This window comes from Lithobates pipiens, unplaced genomic scaffold (genome assembly GCF_037356315.1).
Source record: "Lithobates pipiens isolate NorthernLeopardFrog02 unplaced genomic scaffold, aLitPip1_a1.2 Scaffold_18, whole genome shotgun sequence".
In the NCBI taxonomy this organism is placed as follows: domain Eukaryota; kingdom Metazoa; phylum Chordata; class Amphibia; order Anura; family Ranidae; genus Lithobates; species Lithobates pipiens.
In genome coordinates this window covers 125,700,235-125,725,161 of record NW_027507758.1, presented here as the reverse complement: position 1 = coordinate 125,725,161, position 24,927 = coordinate 125,700,235, and the positions used below count along the sequence as shown (strand labels likewise).

The 24,927-nt window shown below is 41.6% G+C and overlaps 1 protein-coding gene across 4 annotated transcripts in view; it reads right to left on the bottom strand.

Annotated features, from left to right (window-relative positions):
- The window catches only part of NPHP1 (nephrocystin 1), a 135,874-nt gene that overhangs the window by 4,994 nt on the left and 105,953 nt on the right, over positions 1-24,927 (bottom strand). For all 4 annotated transcript variants that reach the window (XM_077486091.1, XM_077486087.1, XM_077486088.1 and 1 more), the window contains exon 19: positions 22,724-22,797. In XM_077486091.1, the coding sequence (XP_077342217.1) occupies positions 22,724-22,797 (74 nt within the window). The remainder of the gene's footprint in view (positions 1-22,723; positions 22,798-24,927) is intronic.

The following is a 24,927-nucleotide window of genomic DNA, read 5'->3' as shown; positions in this document are numbered from 1 at the left end:
AAAAGGAAAACAAAATCAATATAAATAATGTGATAATATATTTTATGAAATGTCGTACATGTGTATTTGTTAACTTTTATATTCTGAATCTGTGTTGAGAAATCAATGAAAAGAAAAGAACATGGTCTAACAGTCTAGTATAGATTTGTCCAGAGAAGAGGAGAAACTCATGTGGACAATCAATTCATATAAAAGGCTTTAACCACTTAAGGACCGAGCGAGCCTCTGAGATTTGTTGTTTACAAGTTAAAAACATTTTCTTTTGCTAGAAAATTACTTAGAACCCCCAAACACTATACTTTTTTTTTCTAACACCCTAGAGAATAAAATGGCGGTCGTTGCAATATTTTCTGTCACACCGTATTTGCGCAGCGGTCTTACAAGTGCATTTTTTTGGGGGAAAAAATACACTTTTTCGAATTAAAAAATAAGACAACATTAAAGTTAGCCCATTTTTTTTTATATTGTGAAAGATAATCTTATGCTGAGTAAATTAATACCCAACATGTCATGCTTCAAAATTGCGCCCGCTCGTGAAATGGCGACAAACTTTTACCCTTAAAAATCTCCATAGGCAACGTTTAAAACATTCTACAGGTTGTATGTTTTGAGTTACAGAGGAGGTCTAGGGCTAGAATTATTGCTCTCACTCTACCGATCGTGGCGATACTTCACGTGTGTGGTTTAAACACCGTTTTCATATGTGGGAGCTACTCACGTATGCATTCGCTTCTGCACATGAGCTTGGCGGGACGGGGCGCGTTTAAAAAAAAAAAATCTTATTTCTTTTACCTTTTATTTTTAGACTGTTTTTTTTTTTTTTTTATTGTTTCACTTTTATTTCTATTACAAGGAATGTAAACATCCCTTGTAATAGAAAAAAAGCAGGACAGGACCTCTCACAAAAAAAAAAAAAAGACCTTTAAGAGCTATGGGCGGAAGTGATGTTTTGACGTTGCTTCCACCCTGCAATGGTATGGAGAAGCATCCGTTCGCCTCCACTGCTACCGACGGCTCCGGTAATTGGCAGAGGGCAGCAGAGAGTGGTGGGGGTGGCTCTCTCCCTCCGCCGATAAAAGTGATCTCACGGCAAATCCGTCGCAGAGACCACTTATCAGAAACCGGACCGCCCGCTGAAGAAGAGGATACCAGGGTTATGGCAGCCAGCTGTTGCCATAACAATAATATTCCTCTTCAAATTGAGGACGTATATTGCCGTGCGGTCCGGAAGTGGTTAAGAATTCTATAGTCACAGTGTACACATTCATTTTTTTTGTAATAGTGGCTAAGTGATTAGCACTTCCATCTGGTAGCACTAGGGTTGTCAATTCGAATTCAAATCACGACGCTACCTGCCTAGAGTTTGCATGTGTGAGTTTCCTCTGGATACCTCCCACACTCCAAAGACATGCTGGTAGGTTAATTAGCTCCTGTCTAAATTGGCCCTAGAATGTGTATGTATGAATGTGAGTTAGGGACCTTTGATTGTATGCACCTTGCGGGCAGGTACTGATCTGAATGCATAATAAATATGTAAAGCGCTGCATAAATTGACGGCACTGTATAAATACCTGTAATAAATACAATAAAATAACATCAATAAATAAATAATAAAAAAATTACTGATCTGTGATATAAATTGTGATTTATAATAACATTTAAATATGTATGGAAAGAAAGCAGTGACTTCCTGCAAGATAGACACGTCAATCAACAATTTCCAATGTCAAGTCACGCTATATTTCCATAAAGTGAATCTGTGCTGTGAATTGAAGTACTTAAACCTTTCTGAAGTGAATATTATAAATAAAATTGATCAAATTGCACATTGTAAACAGTCTACTCTTATTAATAGTAGATCCCCACTGTGAAGCAACACACAATGCACCCGGGAATGGAGAAGAGAGAAAGAATCTGCTATATCTCCATAAAGTGAATCCCGCTGTGAATTTAAATATTTCAACCTTTCTAAAAAGAATAAAAATTGATCAAAATGCACATTGTAAACAGTCCACTCTTATTGCTAGTAGATCTCCACTGTGCACCCGAAAATGGTGATGAGAGAAAAGATCTGCCTTCCTCCGCCACACACACACAGCAGCTTACTGACTCCTGTTGATCTCTTATTATAGGAGGTCACAAGTGCTTCTGGCTTGTTACCCAGCCCAGGCCTTTTTGTGTACACACAGCCAAGATCCCAGCATCTTACAGGTATATTTTGCCAGATGTTTCCCATAAAAGAGTGATAGAAGCTGATCATAGGCTCCCACGCACGACCGGACTTTTCAACGGACTAGGTCCGATGGTCTTCCTGACAGACTTTCTGAACGAACAGACTTGGCCACACACAACCGGAAGAAGTCCATTTGAAAGTCCGTTCATTTTGAACGTGATGATGTAAACGGGACTAAACAAGGAAGTTCAATAGCCAGTAGCCAATAGCTGCCCTTGCGTTGTATTTGGTCCATCGGACCAGCACACAGATGAAAGGTTTTCCCGATTTTTAGTGCATCAGACTTGAGTCCATCAGATTTAAAACATGTTTTATTTCTAGGTCTGTCAGACTTTTGCGGAAAAAAAAGTCCGCTGGAGCCCACACACGATCGAATTGACCGACTAATTCCGGGCCGACGGACCAAGTCTGCCGGAAAGTCTGATCGAGTGTACGCTGCATAAAATAACATCAGCATTGTAAAGGCAATACAAACAATAGTTACTTTGACTATCCAATATACTCTAAGCTTACATGAAAAAACTATTTTTATGTGAGTGCTGCCTGTCTGCTGGCCATCTCTTTCCACAACCTACTGATTCCCTACATGCTTTGCAGCTTCTCTGTTGTTTATGTTCGATTTCTAAGGACTACATATCCCATGGTACTTTGCTGCCTGCAAGCAGTGATTCCTGTACTGACTCTGGCTCTTGAAACTCCCCCTCTCATCACCTCTGTTGTTCAGAAAGCAGGCTCTGTGACTTATGTGACACAACAGTACCTACTCACAGGGCATAGTGAGTATGTGTCCCAAACTTCAAGTAAATAAACGGGTGGGGATCTCTGCCAAGTTTACAAACTTCAAGATCGTTCAGATGAAAAGGACTAGACTAGAAATAATTGAAATACCATGTGGAAATGAATACATCATCTTACATTTTGGCCATAGATACACTTGAAAATAAAACCTTTTTAAGTGGTATATGCACTCTTTTTAAAATGTGTCCTGTTTCTTATATAGATAAAGCATTAAAAAAACGATCAAAAAAAACATTAAGGTGCTTAGTTGATTTTTAGCTCTGTAGTTCTGAAAGCAATGATGATTTAATGAGCATGTTTAACACTGAACAGTGAGTCAGTAGTCCATGTTGAATGAAAGCGATTACTGCAAATAGCAGAAATATTACATGCCATCGATTTTATAAGCCGTTTGACATGCTTGTTACAATAATTGGTCACTTAGTGTTTTATAGTATAGTGCTGTGCATGAAAGAAAGTCTTTACAGTGAACAGGACACTCACAATTTGCCATATTACAAGAACAGTTTTGGAATATTAAAATGGTATGCGGACTGAAATGTTAACCACTTCAATACAGGGCATTTGCACCCCCGTCTTGCCCAAGCCAATTTTCAGTTTTCAGCGATGTCGCAATTTGAAAGACAATTGTGCACTCATGCAACACTGTACCCAAATTAAGTTTTTGTATTTTTTTTCCCCATAAATCAAGCTTTCTTTTGGTGGTATTTGATCGCCTCTGTGTTTTTTATTTTTTTCGCTATAAACAAAAGCGACAAGTTTGAAAAAAAAAAAACACAATATTTTTTACTTTTTGCTATAGTAAATATCAAATAAAAAAAAATAAAAAATAAAAAAAAAAATTTTTTCCTCGGTTCAGGCCGATATGTATTCTTCTACATATTTTTGGTAAAGAATAAATAAATCGCAATAAGCGTAAATTGATTTGCGCAAAAGTTATAGCGTCTACAAAATAGGGGATAGTTTTATGGCATTTTTATTATTATTTTACTATTAATGCCAGCAATCTGCAATTTTTATTGTGACTACGACATTGTGGTGGACATATCGGACACTTTTGACACTATTTTGGGATCATTCAACATTTATACAGTGATCAGTGCTATACAAATGAATTGATTACTGTATAAATGTCACTGGCAGGGAAGGGGTTAACACTAGGGGGCGATTGTGGGGTTAATTGTGTTACCTAGGGAGTGATTATAACTGTATGGGGAGGGGACTCACAAAGGGAGGAGACCGATCGGTGTTCCTCTGTACTGGGAACACATGATCAGTCTCCTCTCACCTGACAGGATGTGGATCTGTGTGTTTACACACACAGATTCACAGTCCTGCTCTGTTAACGGTCAATCGCGGGTGCCCAGTGGACATCGTGGCCACCAGACCCGCACATCGGCTCCCAAGTGATGCGGCCGGGGCCCCCCAGATGGCTGAGAAGCCAGGGACATCATATGATGCCCGTCCAGGATGGGAGATCCCTCCTGTGGACGTCATATGACTATAGCTGGGATTGGAAGTGGTTAAAGTAATTTTTTTAATAGCATTATAATTTCAAAAATGCTTATGTAGTAATATGTTAAATCACTTCTAAAGAAAGGAAAATTTGAATATTTCAAGCATGGCTGGCTTAGACGGAAGAAGAGAATTAAAGTATACTAATAGTAAGCATGGATAACTGTACATCGTGGAAAGCTAAAACTCCAACTTCTTTATCTACATCCAAAATCCTTAGACAACATAACAGCTACACAGAGGAACCAAGTTGATGCGTTTCACATTTATGTCCACAGACGCCTAGTCATAACCTGACAAGGTTATGGCTAACCATCCGTGGACGTGAAACGCATAAACCTGGTTCATATGTGTCACTATGCTGTTGTCTAAGGATTTGAATCAATTCAATAAGTTGGAGTTTCATTCTTCTGTGATGTGTGGTTATCCAGCCCTACTATTTGCATCAATTATGAATATGAGCCAAACCTGCACCTAGGCTGTCTCAGGGGCATTGAATGGTGGAGCAATCTGGAGCTGTGCTTTACTCTGTTGTGCATTAAGAGAATGAAAGGAAATGTGTGCTTTTCCCGTGCAATGGTTTGTTTAGCTGCTCTGAGCTAAAAACATACCTGGTACTTACAGGTATAGGGAAGCATTTGACATATTGCCCTTACCCTCACCTAACATCACTGGCGTTTGCGGATTAGCCCAGCCACATGGGGGCAGGAAAAGAGTCTTCTACCTTGTGTAAGTGCCAGTTAGAGCCACTTGAAGATTACACAGAGGCTAGTATACACTGGTAGAAGAGTTCAATTTGTGATCAAATTTCCTTCATGCAATTCATATTGACTTGTATGAAAGGATTAGAGTAGGGCACAAATGAATGTCAAACTGACGAAAGGCCCATGTAGCCAAGATCTAAGTGTAGGTGGACAACTCAGCAGCCATATACAGCTACCGTACATTGAAAACTAGATATGGAATTATGTGTGCCGCTCAGGCTGTGAGGGCTTCTAGTCCTGTGCCCCTCGCTATGAGAGTCGGCCAGGAAAGGAGCTTAGCTCTGCTCCAAACGTCAATGGAAAACAAAAGCTGTATCCCATGGGCTGCACAACGAAGCAAACCCACTGTGATGAAGTGTGTAGAAGTCTCAGCTCAGGCTCCCACCAAGCCATGCCCACAACACGTCCTCTCAAGTCCTCCGAGGGGATGGTCTCTGAATCAAACCCCATTACATGCACTTTCTCCCAACTGATGCAGTAGCTCTGAGCTCAGAGCTTGAGCACTCACTACTGTGATGGTAAAGGTGAGCAGTAATAGCTGGGCCTTTCTTAGCAACGTCCTGTGATTTTTCCAGTCAAGCTTCATGAGGCACGTAAAAAACCTACACCTATAATAAGTGCAATATTAAACTTCAGTCAAAGCTACACTGTTTGTTTTGATCTACAGACACACCTTATCTGCATAGGCAGTTTTTGGTAGGTTTGAGAACGCTTTAAGAAAAATCCAAAATAATATTTCTTCTCCTTATTTAATTGATTGAAGTTTTTTTTTAAACTAGCCAAATTATTGTCTTTCTCCAGCTTTTAAAAGTCACAGGGAGATGCAATTATTACACCTCAAATAAATATGCACTGAAACCTGCCTATTAATAGAGAACAGTGAGATGTTGAAGGGTTTATAGAAACCAATTGCTGAACACAGAATTTGTCACTCATCTATGTAAAGGTTCAAGTTAATTATACAGTGTGTCACCTTATAAACATATCATAGGACTCCATAAACAAGTAGTACAAGAGCTTCTATATTTCTCGATGTTCTAATAATCTAGACTTCGAACTTCCACTGAGGATTGGTCTTGCAGGGCGGGCTGAATATATTAACTGTATTATAATTAAAACACCCACTCCTTCCGGACTTGCAAATCTGCCCTTGTTAGGAATTCATACATCTGCTCTACTGCCTGATAGTACACTGGCAATAATAATTTAGCCTAAAGACCAAAGTGCATAAAATCTGGAGACAGGAAAAAAAAAAAAAAAAAAAAGAGTTCAAGTATGAAAGGAAACTTTTCTTGATAATTAATTGATACAATGTTATTTCCTTACTATGGGAGTTGTTATTGTTGACGTAATTCCTAAAATGTTAGTCATCCAGCTGTTGTGCTCTATTACTGGCTTCAGCAGTTTCTGACTCCAGAACAACATATTCAAAGAGGTATTTTAACTATGTGCTACATTCGATTTTACATTGCTAGCTCACCCTGTGTATCAAAATCATGAAATGGGCTATAAATGGTGAAATATCAATGTATACTTGCATATAATATTTCCAAAACATCAAAAGAAAACAAACTTATTTGTATGCTGTGGGATCTCTCGTGTTGCTATTTCATATTGAGACTTTCTCTTCTCCCAGACAGCACTATATGAGTGAGTGGCAAGCAAGGAGAAGTGCTTGTATTTGTTCCCTACATATGTGAGTGCTTTTTATTTTGAATAAAGAGTTTTATTATGGCGGTGAACACTATGGATTTGTAATTTATTTGGGAGAAAAACAAAGATTCCTTGGTTGGTTGAGCCAAAGTTTAGGCTGAGCTTTGTGATTTCACTAAGCAACATCTTGGGAAATATACATAGGCTGTCCTGGGTCCTGGAGCTTGACACCTTTATGCCATTTTGACTTTTGTAGGGAAGGTCAGAAATGGTGGCGAGCCTTTACCCTTAAGGGACAGGTTGAGGCTTTTTTGTGGTGGAGCATGTATACTCACAGCATAAAGTGCTCTGTTTCGGGACTGTTCACTCATTTCTTGGAGATCTTTTGATGCACAATAATTGATCTATCTTCCATGAGAAGAGCTCAATACTGGCTCTAATATAGATATGTGAAGTCACTGTTTTCTGAGTCCACACAAGTTCTATCCTATCTTTTGAGACTTGATGAAAGGGGATTGGTGTTGCACCCAAAACATGCTGCATGTTTTTAAATGACTTTTGCTTTCCAACATTTAATTTTGGTCTGGCACTCCTTTCTGTATTTTTATGGTCTCAGTAGTTTTTGAGGTACTGATCCAAAACATCAGGAATGTCATAGAAAAGTCCAAAGTCTTTATGTGCATACTCATTCTGGGGCAGTGACTCAGAGGGGGAGGGGGATTATTAGGTTTGAGTAAGAGCTGTTTTTTTTTTTGTTTTTTTTTTTATATACATTTTTATTTCAAATTACAAAGAAAAGGAGGAGTACAGAGATATGCAGTACAACAGTAGTCAAAATTGACATTCTAACAGGTATATACCCTGTTTCCCCGAAAATAAGACCTAGCGTGATTGTCGGTGATGGCTGCAATATAAGTCCTACCCACCAAATAAGCCCTAGCTAAAGTAGAAGGTAGGTCTTTCCAGGGTAGGGCTTATTTTCGGGGGAAAAGGGTAGGGCTTATTTGGGGGGTAGGGCTTATATTGCAGCCATCACCGACAATCACGCTAGGTCTTATTTTCAGGGAAACAGGGTAGGTCTTCAATCAAGTTTCCCATCTAATCTCCAGGAAGGGTGACGTAACATATGTCAAACAAGAGTGAGGGACATGTTAGCTCAACGTAGAGAACATACTTTATAGTCCCCGACCAGTCCATACCATTTATGCAGGTATACAGTGCCTTGCGAAAGTATTTGGCCCCCTTGAACTTTTCAACCTTTTGCCACATTTCAGGCTTCAAACATAAAGATATAAAATTTTAATTTTTTGTGAAGAATTTTTGTGAAGAATCACCAACAAGTGGGACACAATTGTGAAGTGTAACGAAATCTATTGGATATTTTAAACTTTTTTAGCAAATAAAAAACTGAAAAGTGGTGCGTGCAAAATTATTCGGCCCCTTTACTTTCAGTGCAGCAAACTCACTCCAGAACTTCAGCGAGGATCTCTGAATGATCCAATGTTGTCCTAAATGACTGATGGTGATAAACAGAATCCACCTGTGTGTAATCAAGTCTCTGTATAACTGCACCTGCTCTGTGATAGTCTCAGGGTTCTGTTGAAAGTGCAGAGAGCATCATGAAGACCAAGGAACACACCAGGCAGGTCCGTAATACTGTTGTGGAGAAGTTTAAAGCTGGATTTGGATACAAAAAGATTTCCCAAGCTTTAAACATCCCAAGGAGTACTGTGCAAGCGATCATTTTGAAATGGAAGCAGTATCAGACCACTGCAAATCTACCAAGACCTGGCTGTCCTTCTAAACTTTCAGCTCAGACAAGGAGAAGACTGATCAGAGATGCAGCCAAGAGGCCCATGATCACTCTGGATGAACTTCAGAGAACTACAGCTGAGGTGGGAGAGTCTGTCCATAGGACAACAATCAGTCGTACACTGCACAAATCTGGCCTTTATGGAAGAGTGGCAAGAAGAAAGCCATTTCTCAAAGATATCCATAAAAAGTCTCGTCTAAAGTTTGCCACAAGCCACCTGGGAGACACACCAAACATGTGGAAGAAGGTGCTCTGGTCAGATGAAACCAAAATCGAACTTTTTGCCCACAATGCAAAACGATATGTCTGGCGTAAAAGCAACACAGCTCATCACCCTCAACACACCATCCCCACTGTCAAACATGGTGGTGGCAGCATCATGGTTTGGGCCTGCTTTTCTTCAGCAGGGACAGGGAAGATGGTTAAAATTGAGGGGAAGATGGATGCAGCCAAATACAGGACCATTCTGGATGAAAACCTGTTGGAGTCTGCAAAAGACCTGAAACTGGGACGGAGATTTATCTTCCAACAAGACAATCATCCCAAACATACAGCAAAATCTACAAAGGAATGGTTCACAAATAAACATATCCAGGTGTTAGAATGGCCAAGTAAAGTCCAGACCTGAATCCAATCGAGAATCTGTGGAAAGAGCTGAAAACTGCTGTTCACAAACACTCTCCATCCAACCTCACTGAGCTTGAGCTGTTTTGCAAGGAAGAATGGGCAAGAATTTCAGTCTCTCGATGTGCAAAACTGATAGAGACATACCCCAAGCGACTTGCAGCTGTAATCGCAGCAAAAGGTGGCTCTACAAAGTATTAACGCAAGGGGGCCGAATAATTTTGCACGCCCAACTTTTCATTTTTTTATTAGTTAAAAAAGTTTCAAAAATCCAATAGATTTCGTTCCACTTCACAATTGTGTCCCACTTGTTGGTGATTCTTCACAAAAAATAAATGTTTTATATCTTTATGTTTGAGGCCTGAAATATGGCAAAAGGTTGAAAAGTTCAAGGGGGCCGAATACTTTCGCAAGGCACTGTACTTAATCTCATTATAAGTATCATTTAGTGTACCTAATCAAGCTACTGACTGTTCTATGACCTTGATAGCATTAGAAGGGAGGTACAGCTTCACGACAGATAAGAATAAGACCTTCAGTTAAAGCGAGAAAAAGAAAAGGAGGGTGAGAAAATAGAGACGGTAGAAAAGAGAGGGGTGGGGGGGGGGGTATTTGTTCAACATGAGTGCAATGGATATGGTGAGATAGTCGCCTCATAATTAGTCTACAAATTCAGTAAGGATTGTCCTTCATCGGAATAAATGAACATATTCAATAACGCCCAAGTTTTGGAGTGTTCGTCTTGTTTGTGTTGGGCTGTGAGCACTAGATCTTCGAGTGATTTAATATCTTCCACCTTGTGCAACCACAATCCCAACGAGGGAGGCACATTTTGCTTCCATGTAGCTGGGATACATGACTTTGCGGCATTAAGTATATGTCTAATCACCGACTTCTTGTACGACCGTGCCGGGACCGTGGTGGCGTGCAGCAGGAAGAGCCCAGGATCCTTCTGAATTATGTGATCCGGTAACTTCTGAATGATTTTCTCAATTGTTGTCAAAAAGTTTTGTAATAATGGGCAAGTCCAGAAGACATGGAGAAGTGTCCCTTTGTGGCACCTCCAGCACTTATCTGACGTATTGGGGAAGAATCTATGTAATACCACCTAGTTAGGATCTTATAGTTTGTCTCCTGAATTTTTGAGCAAATAGATGAATGTACATTGTAGGTAATTTTCCCATTGCTGCAACAGCAGGTCTGGCTTTCCTGCTGGGGTATTGAGCAAAGTGTATGTTTTGGACAGTACCTGAGATAATGTACTCTCGTCCTTACAATAGTCCTCTAGGGTTGTCAGGTCCCATTTAAAATGTGCAGGGTCGGGATGAGGCCATACAAGCTATCAGGGGTGAGGCCATACAGGCTATCGCCTTCTGTTCATTGAATGTGGCACAAAAAGTATCCCAGCTTTATATTATACTGAGAGCACATTACACACCTGTTAGGCTCTGCAGGATGGGCAGGCTAGATGACCCCTTCTGCGGTAGGTGCAGGCAACATGAGGGGGACCTCGTCCACCTCTTGTGGTGCTGCCTGAAGCTCCACGGGTATTGGAAGGAGGTAGTGAACATGATCAATATGGTGTTTCAAACGCAGATACCTACGGATCCCATATGTTGTATTCTAGGGGTCCTGGAGGATGTGATTCCCGAGGAGCCGATCAGAGTGGCAGTCTCCAGGGCGCTATTCCAGGTTAGAAAACTTATTTTGCTGGGCTGGAAATCGGCGGTGCCCCCTGTAGCGGCGACTTGGATAACACATATGGGCAGAACCCTCATAATGGAAAAATGCATATACCAGCACAGGGGGTGCCCAGGAAGGTTTGAGCGCCTATGGTCACAATGGCTGGACACACCTGGGCTGAGCCCGAATGAGCTTATAATGTCAAGACTACTACAAGGTCTATAAAAATGGAATGCTTAGGCCAGACAGGACAAGCAGACTGGGGAAACCCTGAGCGAACTGGGAACAATAGGAGGGAATCATGTGCTGATGTAATGCCTGTATGTACATTGACATATGAAAACCGTTTAAATGTAACTGTGCACTGGAAATTGCTGTATACTTGAATCAATAAAAACCTTTTTTGATTAAAAAAAAAAAAAATGTGCAGGGTCTGGTATTGAGTGGATGAAATGGTGTATACGAATTGCTTTCCAAAATGATAGCTGAAATCCTCCCGTGCCACTCGTCAGAGATTGTATCGAGGCCCAGCGGTCCCTGTCTATGTAGTGTAATGTGCAATCTTTACCCTCCGTCCATAGCGTACCATACTCTGAGTATTCTAGTCCTGGTGCGAATGCCGGGTTGGCCAAAAAAAAAGGGAACAGAGGGGACTGTTTGCAGGTCAGGGAGGTGGTCTTTGTTACTCTCGAGCCTTCGTATAGTGGGGCACCTATAATAGGGTGCGTAGTCATGTCTGGAAGGAGTCGATCATAGCATCAAATTGCCCCTTTCAATGGGACTCTTACCTGGGTGCGTTCTATTTGAACCCATAATTTGATTTGTTTGTGTCTATTCCAGTCAATAATCCTCCCTAGATGTACCGCTTGGTGGTAATGTTTCACGTCGGGAAGGGCCAGACCTTCATAATGTTTCGGTAACGTTAGGTAACGTCGGCACAGTCTAGGTTTCGTTTGTGCCCAAATAAATTTTATGAACATTGCGTGTACCTGTTTAAATATAGGGAAGGTATCCCGATTGGCAATGCTTGAAATAAGTAAAGAAATTTCGGGAGAATGCACGAACCAGGAGTGAAGGCCATTTCCCCATTCCTCGAGCAGTCCTTTTGCCTTGGACATCATTAGCGGAAAGTTCAATTCAAATTTACATTTCAGATCTCTAGGTATATGGGTTCCTAAATAGGTAAAGTGACTGACGGACCATTTAAAGTTAAATATAGATTTCAGGGGGGTCAATTTGTCGGCTGTCATATTAATTCCCATAGCTGAGGATTTGTCAATATAAATTTTTAGGTTTGATTTGTTCCCATATCTCTGAAATTCTTTTATTAGGTTTGGGAGAGAAACGACCGGATTAGTCAGGGAAAACAAGAGATCATCGGCATATGACGAGATCTTATATTGGGCTTGATCACTGGTGATTCCTGAGATGTCTGGGTTCCGGCGTATCATACATAAGAACGGCACAAGGGTCTAATTTATATGAAGCTAATTATATCCCCCTCTTAAATAAAATTAAGGTGCATATGAATAGCATGAAGTACAAAGCATCATCATGGATGGGTAAAATAAATGCAATAAAAAATTTTATATTGCCAATTGTAATTTACACATTTCAAATGATACCTGTTCCGATACCGACAAGTTTTTTTTAGAAAGTTAAAATCTCTGGTCGTGTCATTTATATGGGCCCCGAAAAGGCCGTGCATTGCGTATAACGTTCTTGTGAAAGAAAAGGACCGAGGAGGAGTGACATTACCAGATTTTAAAAAATATTATGAGGCGATAGTAATATCCAGAGTAGCGGACTGGTTACATAATCAGAAAGAGAAGAGCTGGGCAGAGTTAGAAACTAGACTGTGTGGGAGGGATATAGCAAAAATGATATGGATACCACCGCAATGGCGGAATCTAGGAGTAAGCACTAGTTCTATAACAAGACATACACTAAAAATTTGGGACAAAATTAATAAGGTACACAGCTGGACTCACAATTCTCCATTAATGCCACTCTTGGACACAAATTATTTTTTACCAGGGAAGGAGGAACGCCTATATTTTAGTAGATGGGCAAAGAGAGAGGAAATAACATTAGGGGAGGTGATTAAAGGGAATAGGTTATATACATATAGTGAAATTACACAAGAGTGGGGACACAAACCATTGGACAGATGGAGACATACTCAATTATTGCACTTCAAACAAGGGCTCCCACAGCCCTTACGAGGAAAGACACTTTTAAGACCACTAGAGAAATTGCACAATGTTTAGTGAAAAGGGTATCGAAAATATATAAAATATTAAGGCGGGAGGCAGATATGGAGTTGCCGGAATATCTGGGAAAATGGGAAGGGGAATTAGGGTCACTAAGAAATGAAGAGCACAGGGTGAAAATACTTAAGATGACTCACATGCTCCCAAGAGATTCCCGTACGCTTGAAATGTCATACAAATTAATAGCAAGGTGGTATATGATACCCCATAGAATGCGGAGGCTCAGAGGGAATGAGCAATCAACTTGCTGGAGGGAATGCACAGAGCAGGGTTCCCTCAAACATCTATGGTGGGATTGTATTAAAATAACCCCTTACTGGGATAAAATAATAGAAATCATATTTTTGGTGACAGGAAACAGGATTAGAAAATGCCCATGGGTATGTTTATTCCATGATACAGAGAATGGAGTATCGAAATATAAGGGGACGATAGTCCCGCACTTGTTGAATGCAGCCAAAGCGCTGATCCCATGCCATTGGAGAACTATACAGGTGCCAACAATAATGGAATGGGTGAAGAGGGTGGAACAAATTAGGTTAATAGAAGAATCGATACATAAAACGCAAGCCACAGAAGGGAAATATCAAGGGATATGGCAACAGTGGCTGACATTCTTGGAGATGGGGGACTGTCGTGCAATACTGGAAGGCTAAGGGGACAGAGAGGGAGGTGAATGAGTAAGGGGAGAGAGAGAGAGGGGGCAGATCTCTCCCCCTTTTTTTTTGCCTCAGGGTGGAGGGAGGGGGGGAAAGGATATGAGAGGGTTGCTTAAGTGAAATGTAATGTGAAAAAAGTGGGGAAAGAAGACCCCTCTCAAAAAAAGTGTATTAAAGTTTTGTATAAAGTTGTTTGTATAAAGAGGAAAAGGAAAAATAAAGAATATATATATAAAAAAAGAAGGGTTCCAGTACCAAGGCATAGAGAAGGGGTGAAAGGGGACAGCCCTGTGTAGTACCGTTTGAGATACAGAAAGGGTCAGAGAGGACCCCATTAGCTATTATAATACGTATAGTATCCAGTCAGCTTCAAGGTTCGCATAGCATACTAGCTCAAGATGAAATACTTAGCTTAGAACAAAGCCCTCCCACGCCTGCACACAGCTGAGACAGCTGACATCTTCCCCAGCGTTTCTTCCGGGTTTGTGGGCTCCGGCACTGTGAGTGGCCAGATCCGCAATGATCTCACTCTCACACATGCGTGCAGGAGCCACTGTTACGACACAGGCTCTAAAGGTCCGGAATCGCAAAGCCGGACCTTCAGAGCGCATGCGCCGATTACTTTTTCAGCTTGGTGCACTCTGAATATCTCCTAAACTGTGCAAGTTTAAGAGATATTCACAGTACCTACAGGTAAGCCTTATTATAGGCTTACCTGTAGGTATAAGAAAAAAATAAAACTTTGCTTCCACTTTAACAAAATATGCAACATTGCGTTCAAGCACAGTGTAGCAGTCTATCCACACTACAAATCTGCATGGTGATTTTCAAGTAATGCTACTGTAATGTACAGATGCCTATCCCTGGTGATTAATCACTATATTTATAACTAACAGTGCCATTGCATTTTTGTAATCTGAGGCTGTCCAAGCCCTGCCCACATGTTCCTGTACTCACTGCATCCCTAGCAGAACCCAGTGCAGACCTCACCCACTGCTATAAGGACACAATAAATCCTTTAACCAGTGCTTCCTGGAAAGTTCATGTGATGTGAATATGAAATATTTTCCCACAGATGTTAGTACTGTTAGATCTTAGCATGAATTAGGCATAGGTAGCTGGCCTAATTTTCGCAAATTATTCTATAACTGGCGGTATACAGCATATCAATGCTGAGTAAACAGCTCTCACAAAACAGAAGGGCTCCCAGAACAACTTTTGGACTAGAACTGAATGAAGATATAAGAGCAGGAGTCCAAAAGTATTTATTACAATAAAAGTTTTAAGCAAGGTCTGTATGTCTAGACAACACGTTTCAGTGGCTCAGATTTGTCCCGTCATCAGAAAATCATGACGATGGATTCCAAATGTCAGTGACTGGTGCAGCCTGCAACAACCAGCTGCTGATAACCTTGCCTCTATGCATTCAGTACAACACCCATCTTCCTGTTCACTCTGAGTACACAAGTATTTGAAGCATAATGAATAGCATATCAAGTCAAGGATGCATTTTTATTTTTGTGTGTAGCCAGGTGCTTGGCTATGAATGAAGAGTGGGAGAAAGGGGGCGTGGCTAGCCAGGAAGGAAGATGGACGCCTGATTCCTCAGCTCGTCAACCGGGAGCTTTTACCTCACGACTCAGGCCAACATCGACGAACCATCCGCGGGTATTCCGCACAGTAACGACCGGAGAAAACGATGAGCTCATCTCGGAAGAGACTCACCGATCGCAAACCTCAGAAACTCACTGAGTTTGCATACAAACCGGCGGATCGTTCCGCGCCCAGTCAAAATGGCGCCGACCGGACTGCACGAAGCGAGGCATACAATGTTCCGAACGATCCAGCGATGGATACCCTGGACACAGGTACTCCTTCTTCACCCCCCCTTGACCAAACGCTCGATTCTTTACTGGATAGTCCGGCCAAAGCCAAAGTGCGGCTAGACACGCCACCGCAGCGGCCTTCCCACCCCCAAATTGAGTCCCAGGCTTCAACTCCTCTGTTTTCTGGACAGGCCCTGCAATCCTCCATGGCTGCCTTTCCCACAGCAGGCCAGCCAGTGCTGGACACAACTTTAAAGGAGATGCTCCTATCCCTCCAGTCTTCCTTAATGACTGATCTCTCCTCAATGTTCTCTAAAATCACATATGATTTTAACTCTTTATCTGACAGAGTGACTAAAACAGAAACGGCAATGGCTGACTGCTCCACTACAGTCAATGACATAATTGATACCTGTGAGGACCTAAAAGAAGAACAATCCTGGATAAAAGCCAAACTGGCCGACCTCGAGGACAGGTCTCGCAGGAACAACCTCAAGCTGCGGGGGGTCCCCGAAAATGTCCCCCCTACTGATTTACCACGCTACGCCAAAGAGCTCATTCGGGTTCTAATACCAGACATACCCCCACGCGACTTGATCATTGACCGCATTCACAGAATTGCCAAACCGCCCCACTTAGCGGCCTCGATCCCTAGAGATGTGCTCTTGAGGATCCATTTCTACCACGTGAAAGAAAGAGTACTACTAGGCATGAAAGAAAAATCTCCTTTACCGTCTCCTTATACAGGAATCCAATTGTTCCCGGATCTCTCCAAATATACCTTACAAATGAGAAGGCATCTTAATCCAATCACCAAGTCGCTGCAAAACCACAAAATCCCCTACAAATGGCGCTATCCAGCCACACTCCTCATTGCCAAAAATGGTCACACACATGTGATTGGTACGCTTGACAAGGGCCTTCATCTCCTCCACTCCTGGGGTGTTGTGATCGAACCCCCCATCTCGACCAACCATCAAAGAGCTCAACCTGGGCTCAGTCGAAACCTTGACTTTAACAAATCCTAATGCCGCCTCACCTACTACTACTTGGCCGCTTTATGCTGTTCTGTTACACGTTTTATTAGCTCCCGGGAGCTTTGATTTACCGACACACCACCTTTCGTTTCCTGGATATCCGAACTGTTCAACCCCTATTTGGAGGCTTTAATAAGTGCTATTTGCACCCCTCCAACAAGTTTTCTTTGTATATTTTAATTTTCTTTTTTTTATTAATACCATTGCAAGTACATACAAAACTACCAACCCCGAGCAGCCTAGAGTTCTGAGACAGATTTGTATCACTGGGACACACTAGTACCATCAAATTTCACTCTCTGCCTCTTTCTCTGTTTTATTTTTAATTTAACCAGCACAGTATTGCTCTATCCACAGCTCAGAGATCACTTGAACTCCCGTCTCCTTTGACCGACACTTTTGTGCCTGGATTCGTATAGCTTTTGCTCAATACTGAGTTCCCCTAATCGTGAGGGATCCCAATACAATACTCCACTGATTGCTCACTTTCTCCAACACAGGATGTCACTCCCCATTGTGTCTCTGAATGCCAATGGTTTAAACCATCCGGCCAAACGCCACTCACTGTGGAAAACTGCCTCTGACCTCCGTAGTGACATCATTTGCGTACAAGAGACCCACCTACTGCCAGAGGACACCCCGCTCTGCAAACACCATTTGTTTCCTCATGTCTTCCACGCCACTCATACCACCAAATCTAGAGGAGTTATGATCGCTGTCAAACACACTGTTGACTTCCAACTTCTAGATGCCACATCAGATCCAGAGGGCAGATACCTCATCCTCACCTGTAACATTAACCGAACAACCTATATGCTCCTTAATGTTTATGCTCCTAATTCCCTTCAATTGAGCTTCCTCCACAAAGTACTCCGACTCGCAAAACCTGATCAAAAACATCGATTCATGATGTGCGGTGACTTCAACTTGACTCCAGATCCACTGATGGATTCCACATCTACTGCTACAAGACTCGGGTCACCTCTGAGAGACTTCATTTCCAACCATGACCTTTACGACATCTGGCGTTGCCATCATGGCTCTGAACGAGACTTTACCTTTTTCTCCGCCAGGCATCGTTCTTACTCGAGAATAGATCTATTCCTATCTGATAAGTGGACCTTGCAAAAAATTGTAGATTCTGCAATCCACACCACGACTTGGTCAGACCACGCTCCTATTTCTATTTCTATCGATACTTCCCGTTCCTCCCCCACTGATCACCTATGGAGAGCTAACAACTACCTCCTCCAAAACGATCAATACACATCAGAAATCTCAACCCATATTACAGATTATTTCCAGCTCAACAAGGGCACTGTGTCTGATCCAGGAGTGGTGTGGAGTGCCCATAAAGCATATGTGAGAGGGGTACTCATAAAATTGGGTTCCCTTCACAAAAAAAAGAGGACGCAACGTTTTGACGAATTAACAGCCCAAATTTCTGCATTAGAACTGAAACATAAATCAGACCCTAGTCACATATTGACAGACAAATTATTGTCCCTCCGTCAGGATCTCAGGACCTTTTTGCTCCACTCTTATGAACATCTCCTGAGGAAAGTGAAAGCAACGACGTACTCAACCTCTAATAAAGCAGGCAAAAAACTAGCGCAACGCATAAAAGGGCGACGCCTTAAGACCAAAATTACCCATTTGATTCACCCCCATACCAAAATTAACCTTAGCGACCCCCAGGACATTGCTGACGCCTTTAGTTCCTATTATAGCGACCTGTACAACCTTGCACGAGGCCCTACTATTCCACAAGCTTCGCAAACTAATATCGACAATTTCCTTCAAAATCTAGACCTCCCCACTTTGACTGCAGACCAATTGACCGAACTCAATGCCCCGTTCTCCGAACAAGAAATTTTGGAAACTATCAAAACACTGCCAAATGGCAAATCTCCAGGCCCAGACGGACTCACTGGAGAATATTTTAAACAATTTGCTCCACTTCTAGTCCCCCATTTGACTGAACTTTTTAACAACGTTGCCTCCTCTTCTACTTTTAATAAAGAATACTTAAAAGCATTTGTGATAACTATACCTAAGCCAGGGAAAGAACCGAATGTCCCCCAAAACTTCTGCCCAATTTCACTATTAAATCAAGATCTGAAAATATACGCCAAAACTATTGCCCGTAGACTAATTGACATCATGCCCCACCTCATTCACCAGGATCAGGCAGGTTTCACCAAAGGGAGGCAAGCCCCAGATGCCACCAGAAGAATGCTCAACTTAATACACCAAGCACAATCAACAGGAACGCCTTCTCTGCTTCTCTCTTTGGATGCAGAGAAGGCGTTCGATAGAGTTCACTGGCCCTACCTCACCTCAGTCTTGAAAAAGTTTGGTTTTACAGGTCTTATATTAAATGCCATCATGGCACTATATTCTACTCCGGAAGCACAAGTCTTCACGGAAGGAATGCTATCCCGCCCATTTTCCATCACCAATGGTAACCGCCAGGGTTGCCCCCTATCACCCCTTATTTTCAACTTAGTTATGGAACCCCTGGCTGAACATATAAGGTCTCTCTCTACTATCACTTATATAACAATTGGCCCTGTTTCCCATAAAATTTGCTTGTTCGCAGATGATGTCATCTTGAGTCTTACTAACCCGACCTCTTCCCTGGCTGAGGTTCATAGACTACTTAAATGGTTCAGTTCGGTCTCACTTTACAAAGTAAATGAGTCCAAATCCCTCATACTTGATATAAATATTGACGCCACCACGAAAAATCTCCTGCAAATACAATATCCATTTCAATGGGCATCTACTCACATCCCATATCTTGGCATCCAACTACCAAGATCCCTAAAACATCTCTACTCGGTCAATTTCCCTACACTCTTACACAACATACAACAAACATCACAGAAACTAGCAAAGCATGAACTTTCATGGACTGGTAAACTCGCCGCCTTCAAAATGATTTGCCTCCCCCAAATCCTCTATTTCTTCCGCACACTTCCTATCCCTCTCCCTACTACATTCTTCCGTTCATTACAAACAATATACAATAAATATCTCTGGAAGGGGAAGAAACCCCGGTGTGCTCACTCATATCTCATCAAACACAAAACAGTGGGCGGAATAGGCTCCATAGACTTTAAAGACTACCACTCAGCTGCCATATTAGCCCAACTTCCACATTGGCTTTGCCCACAACCACTCACTCCTTGGGCCCAGATAGAACGACAAACGATCAATAACACTGATTTAAAACACTGGCTGCTCAGTATACCTCTAGGTACTAACATTCCGACCTACTTATCCCCGACTATGAAAGCGTCGGCCCTGGCATGGCGTAGACTTGTCAACAGACTTCCCGAAACTCCTTCCCCCAACTTTAGTATTCCTTTAGAAACACTTACTCATTTAACACCTGACTTACCGACTTCACTCTGGTCTGTCAAAGGTATTCATACCCTCCAACACTTGTACCAAAATCACCATCTCAAACCCTTCTCCCAACTGCAATCTGAATATAATCTTCCCAGCTCAGAATACTTTACTTACATGCGCATCGGGCACTGCTTATCTAATACGCCTTCCCCGCTGTATACAATTACCCTAAAGACTTGGAAGTTTCTCAATAATACAATTTCAAATATTAAAGGCATAACTCACTTTTACAATCTCCTACAACACAAACACACCTTCCTTAAATTGGCTCCCCATCATAAATGGGAGACAGACTTAACACGCTCGTATACGGACGACCAGTGGCAATTGGCAATTAATGTTACCTACAAATATACAAAGTGTGCAGCATTGTGGGAACTCATGCAAAAAATCTCATTAAGGTATTACCTTACCCCAACTAGATTAGCATCCTTCGATCCCCATTCCACCAATAGCTGTTGGCGGTGCAAATCAGAAACCGGAAACTTAATCCACATCCTATGGGCTTGCCCTCATCTAAAACAATATTGGGAGGATGTTTTCAATCTCATTTCCTCAATTACTAATTGCACTGTGCCCCAGACCCCTGCATTGGCTATACTCAATTTGACCATTGATCAAATTCCTCACAACATGAGATGTGTCGCCACACATATACTACTTGCTGCCAGGCTTAATATCACCAGACAGTGGAGATTGGACACCCCTCTCACTTTAGCGCAAGTGTCAGATATAGTGACTCTACATTGCAACTACGAGTCCGGGTTGACAATGGCCAGTGGTCGGTCTTCTAAAACCACTGCTAATTGGCAACCCTGGATAAAGTGGAACTCAGCTGTGACTAGTACTCCATGATGGTAATTTTTAGACCTAGTCCTTAATTCTTGACCGAGCAATACTAGATGTTATCTTTTACTTGTTCCTTGGATTACCCCCCCTTTTTTACTATATCTCCAATGAAATGACACTTTAGTCTAACGACCTCTAGGGGGAATCTCCCATTGGTGTAGCACTAATGATCCCCTACGGGGTGCTACACTAGTGGGAATTCTGGTTACGTTTTCTCGGGTCATACTACTTACCTTGCTTTTCTTTTTTCCCTTTATTCCTTTTTATTTCCTTATATACATTTTTTAATTACACTACCTACTGATGTATACGTATAACAGTGTTTAACAACGAAACCATTGTATATGTTATGTATTGACCTCGCTGTTCGACGTACTGTGTTAATTGTACCTGTAACTCTATATTATACTCAATAAAAAACTTAAAGTCGAAAAAAAAAAAGAGTGGGAAAAACACCGGCTGCAGTTGTTATCTGTAGCTGCTGCCCTGTGGTGCTGAACTGCAACCACACCAATACACTGAGTTCATTTACCACTAAACGGTCTTGTGTTTATTTCCTGTGGCTAAATTCACAGTTGAGTTAAAAGGTATCCACACTTGTGTTCCTATAGCTGCTGCAGTAACTTTCACTCAACCAGGTGTGCCAGAAGGAAGGAGGGTGGCACAGAACAGAGAACCCAAATTACTCTGCAGCTCCTTTGGGGGTAGCAATACATGTGGATTTATTAACATTTTAATGTTAATTTTAAAAGTGTGTGTGGGGGGGGGGGGTTAAAGAGGATCTAAAATCAGTTTCCACATGCTTCCCTTCCCTGACAAATAATAGAGCATCCACTTTTTTCAAGTGAATATTGCAGTCACCAAGCAATATTAGTTAACTGGTAAAAAAAAGATAAGGTCCAAAGGACAAACTAATTTCTTGTTGCAGTTAAAGCCATCATGCTTTAGTCACCTAATTAGACCCATAAGGTGTCCAGCTTTAAATTCCACCTCAGTTACCCCAGTTCCAAGACGTAAGTGTCCAAATAAAAAAATAGCAGGGGCACAGTGCAGACAACACCCCCAAGAAACTAGTAAACACTTCTCCCAGGCATTCCTCCATGACCACACATGCCAATAGACAAGGTAAGAATTTAGCCTGGCAGAGGTACACAATAAAATACTCACATTGGCTCATTCCAAAGCAGCAACAGTACTTTCTGTTGGTATATGCACTGGGAGTGGCATAAGAACTAGATCGTTACAGCTATGATCTGACCCCTACTCCAGGAACTTAGGAACTTACATAAGTAGCAACACCACAGAACACAGTGGAAACTGTATAGGGATGCAAAATCTGTTTTCTCCAAGATTCAATGCTAAAAAATACATTCACTGGGTGAACAGTTGAGAATTGTCTTGGGGTAAGGTGAATATCACCAATGGTAGAGGCGAAGTCAGCATTCCACTGCTTCAGTCCTGCATCAAACAATGTATTTTATGCTCGATTACAGACTAACATTGACAAATTTCTTCCCAAGTGGCATTATATATTTTCGTTGCATAAAATAGGTTTTGGCAATCAGCGCTATGCACTTACCCTCAAAGCATCCATGATATCAGGCTGATCCATTAGTCTGGGGAATGTGGCCAGCAGTGGATTGCAAATTAAATCTGAAACGAGGAGCAACAACAGTCAATGTACTTTGAACCACAGTCAGAATTTTGTGACTATAGGTCAGTGGTCTTGAAATTCTAATGTATTCAGTGTGAATTTCGGGAAATGCATGTAAAAATGGTGATGACATGCTTTACCACTACTATGTGCTGACTGCCCACTGGACTAAGACCTTACTTTTATTATTAATGAGGAAGAGGAATTGGGAAGTGTATAATAGAAACTGGTCTGTATAATCCAATATGAAAACAGCAGAAAGAAAAAAAAAAAAGAAAAAAAAAGAAAAGAGGACCTGGTGCCAATGGCACGGTCTGACCCCTCACTACTTTAATTGATAGACCAAGTGAGTAAATAAAATAGGTTCATTTTATTACAAAAATATAAAAACGTTATACATCATAAAATGCATCAAATAGTAATACCCAAATACATGCATTTGTATGTAAAACAAGCTGCCCCTAGAGACTGGGTGGGCTAGCAAAATTGCATACTGGCGGTAGCACCTGACATGTTTTCAGACCACATATAGTCCTTCTTCAGAGGTTTTTATGCCATTTGGGTCATGGGAATTCTACAATATAGATATACAGTATACATTAGTAAAGTATATACAAATTTCTCGAGTAAATACACATATGATGCCACATATGGTTAATACCAATGTTGAGCCCATACTTACAAAAGATGCACAAGCAGATAGAGCAGTAAGCCGGAGATGTGTTGCCTGTAAGTCACACAGCATAGCCAAATGGTCTAAATGATGGAAGGAAGGGGAATAGGGACACCAGGTAGGAGACAGTGAATGCCTCAGCTACAAGGACCCCTAGGCATTGTAACATAAGTTCCTGCCTTAGACTGGCCAGCAATCAAATAGGTGGTGTGTGTGAAGGGCTCAGTAGTTCTGTGTTAATCTGTATGTATAAGAGCACAGGGAGTCTAGATTAAGATTTGTCCATAGTGATACAATGCCTTACAATGAGTATATAGATCTATGACTACCAGTGTCACCCCACCACAGACAGTGACGTGTGGGTGACGCTGGGGAAAATGGATGTAGATCCAGAGACAAAAACCTCCTCCGGTGGCGCAATGACGCCGGAGATAACTCCGCCCTCTGGCCACTGCTCTGATGGATCCCATGATGGACATCCGGAGCCACTGTCCTCATCCACTGACTAGCTGACTCCAATCGAGCTTATATACGATATTTGGGGTAATTAAGGTCCTATACAGGTATATTTACCAGCATCCCAGGCCTCATTCGTGACGCCACGGGATAGTCTGGTGGATATACCATACACAGTTGTCAACAAGACTAAAGGTATGCAAGGAGGTTTTTGTCTCTAAAGCTCTACAGCCATTTTTCCCAGCGTCAGCCACATGTCACTGTCTGTGGTGGGGTGACACTGGTAATCATAGACATATATACACATTGCAAGGCATTTTATCACTATGGACAAACCTTAATTTAGACCACCCTTGCTCTTGTACATACAGAGTAACACAGAACTAATATGCCCTTTACACGCACCACCTATTTGATTGCTGGCCAGTCCAAGGCTGGAACTCATGTTCCAACGCCTAGGGGTCCTTGTAGCTGAGGCATTCACTGTCTCCTCCCTGGTGTCCTTATTCCCCTTCCTTCCATCATTGGGACCGTTTGGTGTTTGGCTGTGCTGTGTGACTTGCAGGCTATTGACCATCACATCTCTGGCTTACTGCTCTATCTGCTTGTGCATCTTTTGTAAGTATGGGCTGCACATTGGTATTAACCATATGTGGCATTATACGTGTATTTACTCAAGAAATTTGTATATACTTTACTAATGTATATCTATATTATAGAATTCCCATGACCAAATGGCATAAAAACATCTGAAGGACTATATGAGCATGTATTTGGGCATTACTATTTGATGCATTTTATGATGTATAACATTTTTATGATATTTTTGTAATAAAAAAAAAACATTTTATTTACTCACTTAGTCTGTCTATTAAAGTCCTGAGGGGACAGACCATGCCATTAGCACCAGGTCTTCTTTTTTCTGCTGTTACTTTCATTATTAGCATATAAATATGTACCTTGTTTGGTACTGTTTTACATATATGCAGTTAATACATGC